A 10,952-nucleotide genomic window follows, 5' to 3' on the forward strand; every position below is an offset into this window, starting at 1 on the left:
CACCCCTAGTCCTTCTTTTCATTAAACTAGATGCACCCTACCCAATTCCTGCAACCGTTCTTCATACGCTTTAGCCTCCAGCCCTTAATCATCTTTGTTGCTCTTCTGTTATTCTCTTTTACTTTGATCCCTTTCTCTCCAAAATCTCCAGGCTATCAATGTTAGGTTATAGGATGGGAGAGTAGAACTCAGATCTTTGATGACATCGTTGTGGCTAGCATTTTGACTTTTTTTTTTTTTTAATCCTTCCCTCATGGACATTTCTGCCCTTGATCTTTTCTAACTTGAAGGAGACCCCCCCCCATAGGGTGACTTCCCCGCTCAACATCGACATGGTGGACTGGATCTGGATTGTCAGCAAGTCTAAACAAAGAGTGGCCCTCCTTGCAAGACGGTGGCCATTTTTCAGGGGTTGTGGGCATGCACTGTCGGAGATCGCAAAAGCTATAAGCCATGAATGTGGGCTTGGTGAAAAGCATGCTGGGAAAAAGGAAGCAAATCCAATTGCCGGAATCAATTCTGGGGTGTTTGTAGCTGTGTGCCCGCATGCCTGCGTATCTTCGGATTTCAACCTGGATTGTTCATTTTCCCCATCCAACTTCAGTTTCAACATGTCTCCTCGTCTTCTCTACAGAAAGTGTATCCAGCCAGTTTCACAGCAATCTTGAATGGGGCTGGGGAGTTCGTCTTCTTCAGCCACGCAAGGAGGCGGCCGCAGAGAGTAGTTGCGTCCCTGGTTGTTGTCCCAGAATTCCTTCCCTCCCACCAGATAGCAGAGGGCAAACTCGAGCACCATCCCTGCAGAGAGCGGAACGGGCAGCGGCAGGCGGAAGGCAAAGCGGTCAGCGTGGTCCCGGTCCCGCCCTGCAGAGGCGGCGTAAGAAGCCCGAGCGTCGTGTTCGGTAGCCCAAAAGTCCCAAGTGTATCGCACAGAGACCCTTTTCTCGTAGGCCAAGTTGATCACACGGATGGTGCCAGAAACACAGGATCCCTCAGCCCGGACTCCCTCCAGCAGCACGCACTGGGCCAGAAGTCGTGGCAGGAAATCAGGCATGCTCAGAGGATCTGGGAACATTGGCTCCAGCAGCCGAGTCTGCAGGTTCAAAGATTCCTGAGGAGGTAAACGACGGGAAAGCCAGGATTAAGAAATAGTTGCAGTTAGAAGCAGGGGGATATGCCATAGAAGGTCAAAAAAGTCAAAATGGCAGCCCTAAGCATGGAATCAAAGCCTTACCCTAAGGATTAGAACAGTGGTTCTTAAACTGGGGTAATTGGGGCATATTCTGGGGGTGATGGATAAATTTGTAATTGGTCATTTGTGATTCGAGGATTCAGTTTAGGGCTATGGTTGCCGAGGTGCTTGCAAAAGAAGATTCTGGTTGTAATACGATTATTGGAAACTAGGTTAATTGGGTCAAACAGCTTAAGAACCACTGGATTAGAGGGATATTGGGTTGATGGGAAGAAAAACAATACAGAAAGATAAGAAAAATGGGTAGGATTGTAGATGCACTAGACAAGGAAATGGGGAAAATAAGTACTCTACGAGAGATTGAAGGAAAGGAAAGGAAACACAAAGCGAAAGGGATCAAAAGAGAGCAAATGATCAAAATCCTGTCTAGGAAGTATAGAAGAAGGGAAACAGGGAGAACCAAAAGGGTTCGCAAGGGAAGAGGAAGAATCAGGAGGAAATGTAGTGGAATAGATGAAATGAGGTGATGGGGAACGTAAGAGAATATAGATATAAGGGGGGAACCCGGAATAAAGGGAATCAGGCTCTCCTTGAGAAGGACTGCAAATGGGAATGAAACTGAGCTATCAACCAAGCCTTCCAGCTGGTGCGCTTGTAGAGAAAGGGATGAAGAGATGACCTGCAAGAAAAAAAGGAGACCAGAAAAGGGGACCGGTCAGGAGAGATAAAAAAGGAGGGAAAGGTAGAAAACTAAGGAAGATGGGGGGGGGGAGATAAGAGACAGCAAGTCAGCAGAGAGAGAGAGAGAGAGAATGAGAAGGTGGAAAGAGAGAGAGGGAGAGGGGGAGGGAGGGAAAGAGAGAGAGAGGATATGACAGCAAATTTTTCCCCCTGAAGCTCCGTAATCCGTTAAAATGAAGAAATTAATTACATATTTCTGTTTAGGGCAGTTTTTCAGGACCCAGGGGCCTCACTTGGAGCAAGGAAGAAGATGTTTTAAGCTAGTGCAGTGTTTCTCAACCTTGATAATTTTAAGGCATGTGGACTTCAACTCCCAGAATTCCACAGCCAGCAATGCCTTAAAATTGTCAAGGTTGAGAAACACTGAGCTAATGGGATAGAACAGTCCTCCGCACAGCACAGCAGGATTTATAACACTTGTTTTCTTGTTTAAACAGAATAACAAGACCCAGGAATGTCTCCAGAGTGTTAGGAGTCAATAGATCAATAGATTTTAGATCAGTAAACCCTGAAATCCCAAAGCGGCACTAAAAAGATCGGCAGAGAAAATGTTGAATTGCTAAACCCAGACTTTTGGCAGCCGAAACCGTGGCTACTAGCATTGTTACCGATTATTGCTTTTCCTCGATCTCTAAAGCCTTCATATGTTCTCAGTGTACATTTAAGTATTGTAGTGAACACTTAAGTACAATTGGCCGAGTGTGATAGAGAATAAGGGTTTTAAACGGGTGAATTAATACGTTCCCGGTCTCTCCAGACCTAGAGTTTGAGTCAGCGAAAACATTTAAGTTTTTATCTATATTGTACTTAAGTATTCCTGGAAATTGCTTTCCGTGGCTTTTCTTTGCTTCCTGATTCAGATCTTTTGCACCAGTTCAAGGCCGGGGTTTGCCATGCTATAATGCACTGATATTTTTTTAAAAAAAAATTAGAAGTAATTGTTGTTGTTGTTGTTAATTGCGAAGTCGTGTCCGACCCGTCGCGACCCCATGGACAATGTTCCTCCAGGTCTTCCTGTCCTCTACCATCTTCTGGAGTCTATTTAAATTCACACCTACTGCTTCAGTGACTCCATCCAGCCATCTCATTCTCTGTCGTCCCCTTCTTCTATTGCCCTCAATCTTTCCCAGCATTAGGCTCTTCTCCAGTGAATCCTTCCTTCTCATTAGGTGGCCAAAGTACTTGAGTTTCAACTTCAGGATCTGGCCTTCTAAAGAGCAGTCGGGGTTGATCTCTTCTAGGACTGACCGGTTTGAACGCCTTGCAGTCCAAGGGACTCGCAGGAGTCTTCTCCAGCACCATAGTTCAAAGGCCTCAATTCTTTGACGCTCAGCCTTTCTTATGGTCCAACTTTCACAGCCATACATTGCAGCTGGGAAAACCATGGCCTGGACTATACGCACTGTTTGTTGGCAGGGTGATGTCTCTGCTTTTTAGAATGCTGCCTAGATTTGCCATAGCTTTCCTCCCCAGGAGCAAGCGTCTTTTAATTTCTTGGCTGCAGTCCCATCTGAGGTGATCTTGGAGCCCAGAAAAATAAAATCTGTCACTACCTCCATTTCTTCCCCATCTATTTGCCAGGAATTGAGAGGGCCGGATGCCATGATTTTGGTTTTCTTAATGTTGAGTTTCAAGCCAACTTTTGCACTCTCCTTCTTCACCCGCATCAAGAGGCTCTTTAGTTCCTCTTCACTTTCTGCCATCAGAGTGGTATCATCTGCATAGAATGGTATCATCTGCATTTAGAAGTAATAGAAGCTGTATTCCTTGGCTAAAGCTCCTGACTTAGCCGTAACTTCTGGATTGTGCATTATTCAGCAGGTTTAAATTTGCTGGCCCTGTTCTCATGACTTTGTTGTTTTCTCTCCAATGGGCTAAGCCACTCGCCGTACAGGGTCCAGCTAAATATAACATGAGCAATCCAGAAAACTGCAGCCGTCTCATGGATGGCTGGATTTTTGCAGCCCTCCTTCTATTCTATTTTCATTAATTAAAGATGCTGTTAACACAAGTAAACTTAACCTGTAAGATTTTGCAGGGATGTCTGGAAGGCACGGTCAAAAAAAAAAAAGATGGAGAATGTGGGTCACATTGACGTGGTCAAAACTGCCTGCTTTTTATGTGCAACGAACATTTAAAATTCTGCAGAGCCTTAACCTGTAATTACCATTTTGAGTTTTTTTTGACCTGTGGACCCCTGTAAGGTTATTTTATACAGGTAGACACTTAATATTTTGCTGACTCAAACTCTAGACCTGGAGAGACCGGGCACGTATTAATTCGCCTTTTTAAAACCCTTGTTGTCTATCACACTTGGCCAATAAAGTAGTCTATTCTAGTCTAAACGGTCTCTTGCTTAAAACCGGCTTACAACAGCACCCCCTTGTGACCAGTAGAGGCAGCACTATTTCTGTGGCAAGGAAGACATTTTTTGACTTCCCAGGACCTGGTTACAAAATGATCCTGTTTTTCGCTCGAGGAAATGAACACCCCGTTCTTCTCCTGGGCAAAAGAAAACTCCGAAACAATTGCACGGCTCTAACTTTCTTTCTTTCTTTTTTTTTTTTTAGGCTCACCCAAACCCACCCCACCTGCTTCCGGGCAGGACCGACCCCGTTACCTTCACCGGCGGGCAGAACGGCAGACACGGAGCAAAGTGGCTGAGCGAGTCCCGCCTCAGCTGGTTGTGGACCCGCTCTGGCACCTGCGGGAGATCGTTGGGCCAGAACTGCCGCACGCTGATCAGCTCCAGGCCCAGTGAGTCGGCGAAGCGAACTCTCTTGCGAGTCCCGGGGCTACGGCTGCGGGATACACCTCGGCTCCTCCCCTGAGCAGGGGCAGAGCGAGTCCGGCGTCTTCCCCTCCGTTTGGGTCCTCTGAAGAGATGGCGACGTCTCTGGGGCCTGCTTCGTGGCCTGCCTTCGGACTCGGATTCGGAGCCTTCGGTTCCCGAATCCTCTGCAATGCTCGGACGGGCTGTGCGATAATAGGCCCTCTCGTACAAGCCTGCGATGTAGCTTAAGTTGCGGGGAATGTTGCTGGGGGTCAAAGGGGAAGGCGGAGCACGGGCCATAGGAGCAAAGTTGCTGACCCTCTTCTTTCCCTACGGCCCAGGTCACTTGTCCCGTCCAGTCGATTGTGATCTTTTAGGGGTGGTTACCTTCCAGGATTACCTTTTTCAACCCTTCCACGAGACTCGTCCTTCTCTCACGATGCTCGGGGGTCGGGTCCTATTTCTCCTCGGGGGAGGAAGACTTGCCCCTTGATCATTCTCTTGCCCGTCTTCCAACCTTTGTAGCTCCAAGATCTCCACGTATCCCGTTACATCCTCGGATCGCAGATTCTTGAGTCTTCTTGCCGTACGGGACTCTACAATTGCTCTGCTTCTTCACAGGAATTTACACGGGTGGGTGGGGAGGCATAAACGCCGCTCTTTGTCATCAACGGTCTCTCTTCTCCCATTGAGTCCTCTGCCTGGTTCCTTTCTAGGAGGAGAAAAGAGGAATTGTCAGCACAAGATCTGTTACTCATAATAATAGGACCTCTCCGTCAGTGTATATGTCAAATGTCTGCCTTATCTCTGCTTTTGGTCCTTTCGCGCCGGTTGTCTAAGCTGAGATTGTCCTCTGCCTTTTGGTTATCTACCTCTCCCGAGCTTGCTGACATCTTAGGTAGATGCTGAGTCTCCAAACACCCTCTCCCTTGGTCTATTGATCCAACGGGGGGGTCGTCTTGGCTCTTGCCAAGAGCCCCATCGTTCTTTTCTGCCTTCCAGCTGTCACTCAGTCCCACCAACTGCCTCGCTCTCTGGCTCAGTCCTTTTATAGCGCCTCCGGAGCCTGCCCCGTCCGTGCAAAAGATGTGTTTTCTTTGAGAGCTTGCGAGCTGACGAGCTTTTTGGATCCGGTCCAGCCAAAGGTGGCTCAAAAATGACTCTTAACTACCTATCTTGGAAAGCCGGTCTTCCAGTTTCCGACGGATCGATGCTCGAGCGAGGAATCCTTGCAAGAAATCCCATAATCGCACCCAAAACGAGAGCCGAGAAAGAACAATTTCTGTTTACGAGACTCTGAAAGACTTGATTACTTCTGGAAAGAGCCATCCAAAACTGCCAGGGACAAAATGTCTCTTTAAAAGAGATCATGCCCAGAAATGTTTCCGCAGAGATGAATAATTCAGAAGATCAAATGGGAGTTAATGCAGGGTCAGAGATATGGAAACCTCACACTGTTTGAGGAAGGGAGTGGACTGAGAAGTGGGTCATTGACTTCAATCAGTTTAGAAGCAAGAGGTCAGAGATGTGATCCTGGAATGGGGGGGGGGTTTCCACGTTGGCCTGAACGGTAAAAAAGAGACCCTTTCCAAGCTCCTCAAGACATCCATAACTTAGATGTTAACAAGAGGCGTTGGCTTGGCTTGGCGGGGTCATTAACTTCTGTTTATGTCTGAATCATGGAGTGTGATTCCTCCGGTCATGAATAATGAAAGCCCATCTTGATCCGCTGAAATTCTCTTGAGCTCTTCCTCATGCAGCATAAAAAGGGCTGAGCTATCCAATTAAAAAAGAAGAGAAGAGGGGGAGTGTCTCTTTTCTCTGATGGAAATTGACCAACTATCTCAAGTCCACCAAATCTGGCCGGTCAAAGCAGTAGGAGAAACTTTAGGGCAACTTCAGAAAGATAACTGAATCCAGCTGTTTCATTCTGTCTGTTAAACTCTGGAGCGTTCCTTGGCTGTGCTACAAGCTATGGTAGTAGCAGCTTTAAGATGGGTGGACTTCAACTCCCAGAATTCCCCACGCTGGCTGGGGAACCAGCTTTAAGACGGGTGAACTTCAACTCCCAGAATTCCCCATACTGGCTGCGGAGCCAGCTTTATGACGGGTGGACTTCAACTCCCAGAATTCCCCATACTGGCTGAGGAGCCAGCTTTATGACGGGTGGACTTCAACTCCCAGAATTCCCTATGCTGGCTGGGGAGCCAGCTTTAAGACGGATGGATTTCAACTCCCAGAATTCCCCACGCTGGCTGGGGAACCAGCTTTAAGACGGGTGGATTTCAACTCCCAGAATTCCCCATACTGGCTGGGGAACCAGCTTTAAACGGGTGGACTTCAACTCCCAGAATTCGCCATGCTGGCTGCGGAGCCAGCTTTAAGACGGGTGGACTTCAACTCCCAGAATTCCCCATGCTGGCTGAGGAGCCAGCTTTAAGACGGGTGGATTTCAACTCCCAGAATTCCCTATACTGGCTGGGGAGCCAGCTTTAAGACGGATGGATTTCAACTCCCAGAATTCCCCATGCTGGCTACAGAGCCAGCTTTATGACGGGTGGACTTCAACTCCCAGAATTCCCCATGTTGGCTGGGGAACCAGTTTAAGACGGATGGACCACAATTCCCAGAATTCCCCATGCTGGCTGAGGAGCCAGCTTTAAGACGGATGGATTTCAACTCCCAGAATTCCCCATACTGGCTGGGGAACCAGCTTTAAACGGGTGGACTTCAACTCCCAGAATTCGCCATGCTGGCTGCGGAGCCAGCTTTAAGACGGGTGGATTTCAACTCCCAGAATTCCCCATGCTGGCTACGGAGCCAGCTTTATGACGTGTGGACTTCAACTCCCAGAATTCCCCATGTTGGCTGGGGAACCAGTTTAAGACGGGTGGACCACAATTCCCAGAATTCCCCATGCTGGCTGCAGAGCCAGCTTTATGACAGGTGGACTTCAACTCCCAGAATTCCCCATGCTGGCTGGGGAATTAGCTTTAAGACGGGTGGACTTCAACTCCCAGAATTCCCCACGCTGGCTGCGGAGACAGCTTTATGATGGGTGGATTTCAACTCCCAGAATTCCCCATGCTGGCTGGGAACCAGCTTTAAACGGGTGGACTTCAACTCCCAGAATTCCCCATGCTGGCTGGGAAACTAGCTTTAAGACGGGTGGATTTCAGCTCCCAGAATTCCCCATGCTGCCTGTGGAGCCAGCTTTATGACGGGTAGACTTCAACTCCCAGAATTCCCCATGCTGGCTGGGGAACCAGCTTTAAACGGGTGGACTTCAACTCCCAGAATTCCCCATGTTGGCTGGGGAACCAACAGGCCTGCATGTGTTCATGTACCCAATCATAAAAGATGTCACATTTGAACCCAGGGTCTCTTCCCTCTTAGACATGCCCTATCTATCCACAGTCCTAGCAAGCATGGGTTTTCCATATGGATGGTCCTCAACGTACAACTGTTTGTTTAGGGATCTTTTGAAGATCATCAAGCCTTCTTTCTCCTTTGAGGCAAAGCCCTTTGTGCAAAAAAACAGCTTATTCACAAACCCCACAGTAGAAATATTATTCTGGAAGTCCTTGAAGACACATGCAAACATTAAGAAACACAGGCCGTCCTCAATGTACGACTACAATGGAACCCAATGTTTTCCATTGCTAAGTAGGATAGCTATTAAGTGAGCTTTGTCTCATGTTTACGACCTTTCTTGCAAAAGCTATTAAGGGAATCATTGCAGTGCTGAAAGAAAAAGCTGGTCCAGTTCCAAGCCGGGAGTGAATAAAATGGAGGCTAAGACGTTGGAAATAAAAATGGAGGCTGCTGAGGAAAGAAGGTTTTTGTTTCCTGAGGAGCAGAACCAGCAACAGCATGCAGTTCTGGGACAGCTGACAAAATGGAGCTGAGAGCGGGTGGGTTTTTCTACCTCCTTTGGGACTTTGTGTTTGAGATGCCTCTTCCTATGCAAGAACATGTCCTTTATTATTAAGGTGACCAACCGTTTTACAATAAAAAGGAGGACACAAATAAATTGAAGAAAAAATATTGTAAATAAAAGAAACATTTTTATTCATTGCAACAATAATACAGACAACTTGCATGTGCAAAGTTTGCCAGCCGGGTGTTTTGGCGCGCTCGGCAGCAATTCCTATTGGCTTTCGAAAGCCAATAATGGGAGTAGCACAGCTCAGGCAAAAGTTGAAAACAAAACCCATCAAAAAAAGGTGCCGGAACGCCGTTCTGAGCGTTCTATGAGGGAAAAAAAAGTCCTGCAGATTAGTCTTCAAATATCGAAAAGGAGGACATGAAGGAGGACACTTTTTGAGGGAGGACAGAACTTACAAAAGGAGGACTGTCCTCCCTAAAGCAGGACGGTTGGTCACCTTATTTATTATGCTAATGGATGCTGCTAGATTCCTAGGGGGTCACGTAGGGGGTCATGTTTGGCTCTTCAGGGGAAATGCAAATCCTAGGTGTTTGTCTGAGTTAATCTTGTCAACTTTTGGCTTGCCTAATTATGTTCCTTATCTGGAATAGAATAGAATAGAATAGAATAGAATAGAATAGAATAGAATAGAATAGAATAGAATAGAATAGAATAGAATAGAATAGAGCTGTGACCTTGGAGGTCTTCTAGTCCAGCCCCCTGCTAAAGTAGGAGAACCCATACCATATCAAACAAGTGACTGTTTAGCCTCTTCTTAAAAATCTCCACTGATGGAGCGCCCACGATTTCTGGTGACCAGCTGTTCCACTGGTTAATTGTCCTCACTGTCAGGAAGTTTCTCCTTAATTCCAGATTGCTTCTCTCCTTGATCAGTTTCCCACCATTGTTTCTCGTCCTGCCCTCTGGTGCTTTGGAGAATAAGTTGACCCCCTTTTCTTTGTGGCAGCCCCTCAAATACTGGAACACTGCTATCATGTCCCCCCTATTTCTTCTTTTCTTTAGACTGGCCAAACCCAAATCCCGCAGCCGTTCGTATGTTTTAGTCTCCAAGCCTTTGATCGTCTTAGTTGCTTTTCTCTGAATTTTTTCCAAACTCTCAACATTGTTTTCGTAGTTGTTTGCTCTTTGCTTATGAATAGACTGACCTGGTCTTTCTGAATGGATTACAGTTCTAAAGATTGGCCTCTTCATGTTTTTGCTTGAGACTTTTTCCTGTAGCAGGAAAACTGGTGCTGCTTTCTGCCTTTGTTAAGATTTTTTTTTCTCCATTCCTGCTTTAGGGGAAATATATAATATTGTGCCTCTTTTTAATATTAAGAATAAAGAATATTTTAATCGGGGGTTCTTTTTTTCCTACATTAGTAACACTGCTGTTAAGTGAATCTGGTTTCCCCATTGACTTTGCTTCTCAGAAGTTCGCAAAAGGAGATCACATGAGCCCGGGACGCTGTGACCGTCATAAATATGAGTCAGTTGCCAAGCATCCAGTTTTGGTCATCACGATGTCAAAAAGATGTTGAGACTCTAGAAAATGTGCAGAGAAGAGCAACAAAGATGATTAGAGGTCTGGAAGGCTAAAACATACAAGGAACGGTTGCTGGAATTGGGTATGTCTAGTTTAATGAAGAGAAGGACGAGGAGAGACATGATAGCAGCCTTCCAGTATCTCAGGGGCTGCCCCAAAGAAGAAGGAGTCAAGCTATTCTCCAAAGCACCTGAAGGCAGGACAAGAAACTGACCAAAGAGAGAAGCAACGTAGAACTAAAGAGAAATTTTCTCACAGTTAGAACAATTAACCAGTGGAACTGCCTGCCTCCAGAAGCGGTGAATGCTCAACACTGGAAGTTTTTAAAAAGAGACTGGACAGCCATTTGTCTGAAATGGTATAGGGTTTCCTGCCTGAGCAGGGGTTGGACTAGATGACTTCCAAGGTCCCTTCCTAGTTTATTATTACTGTTGTTGTTGTTGTTGTTGTTATTATTATTATTATTATTCTGAATTTTGACTGTGGGGAGGCTGCAACGGTCATAAGTGTGAAAAAGTCCTTAAATCACTTTTCTTCAGGCCATTTTAGCTTTAAACGGTCACTAAACAAATAGTTATAAAATTGAGGACTATTTGTATATAAACTTGACTGGGAAAGAGGTTGGCTGGCCTAACCCATAATTTTGCCACTTGTGGAAGGTTATTTAAACCCATGGTTTTTTACTGTTCAATTTTTTTGTTTTTTAATTTGTTTTATTATTTAATAATTCTGACATGTAATCAGCACCTTTTTTTTGTTATATCCTATAAAA

General features: G+C 46.1%; 1 protein-coding gene across 2 annotated transcripts; it reads right to left on the reverse strand.

The window, feature by feature from the left end:
• PPP1R3E (protein phosphatase 1 regulatory subunit 3E) lies at positions 1-5,960 on the reverse strand. Of its 2 annotated transcripts, XM_039345541.1 has the most exons (3): positions 5,878-5,960; positions 4,554-5,418; positions 1-1,111 (listed from the first exon to the last, which is right to left on the reverse strand). In XM_039345541.1, the coding sequence occupies exons 2-3, from the start codon at positions 5,004-5,006 to the stop codon at positions 629-631; spliced, it is 936 nt and encodes a 311-aa protein (XP_039201475.1). In that variant the 5' UTR covers positions 5,007-5,418; positions 5,878-5,960; the 3' UTR covers positions 1-628. The 2 variants fall into 2 exon arrangements, with proteins under 2 accessions (XP_039201475.1, XP_039201476.1); XM_039345542.1 differs by lacking the exon at positions 5,878-5,960 and having other exon boundaries at positions 4,554-5,486.
• Positions 5,961-10,952: the final 4,992 nt, after the last annotated feature.

The sequence above is a fragment of the Crotalus tigris genome, unplaced genomic scaffold (genome assembly GCF_016545835.1).
Source record: "Crotalus tigris isolate CLP2741 ecotype Arizona unplaced genomic scaffold, ASM1654583v1 scf7180000017953.204902, whole genome shotgun sequence".
In the NCBI taxonomy this organism is placed as follows: domain Eukaryota; kingdom Metazoa; phylum Chordata; class Lepidosauria; order Squamata; family Viperidae; genus Crotalus; species Crotalus tigris.

Bases quoted from the DNA above. Each gene is read 5' to 3' on its own strand.
- PPP1R3E (XM_039345541.1), bottom strand. From the start codon at position 5,006: ATGGCCCGTGCTCCGCCTTCCCCTTTGACCCCCAGCAACATTCCCCGC. The intron at 1,112-4,553 runs GTAACGGGGTCG...TTACCTCCTCAG, and splicing joins CGTTCTGCCCGCCGGTGAAG to GAATCTTTGAACCTGCAGAC.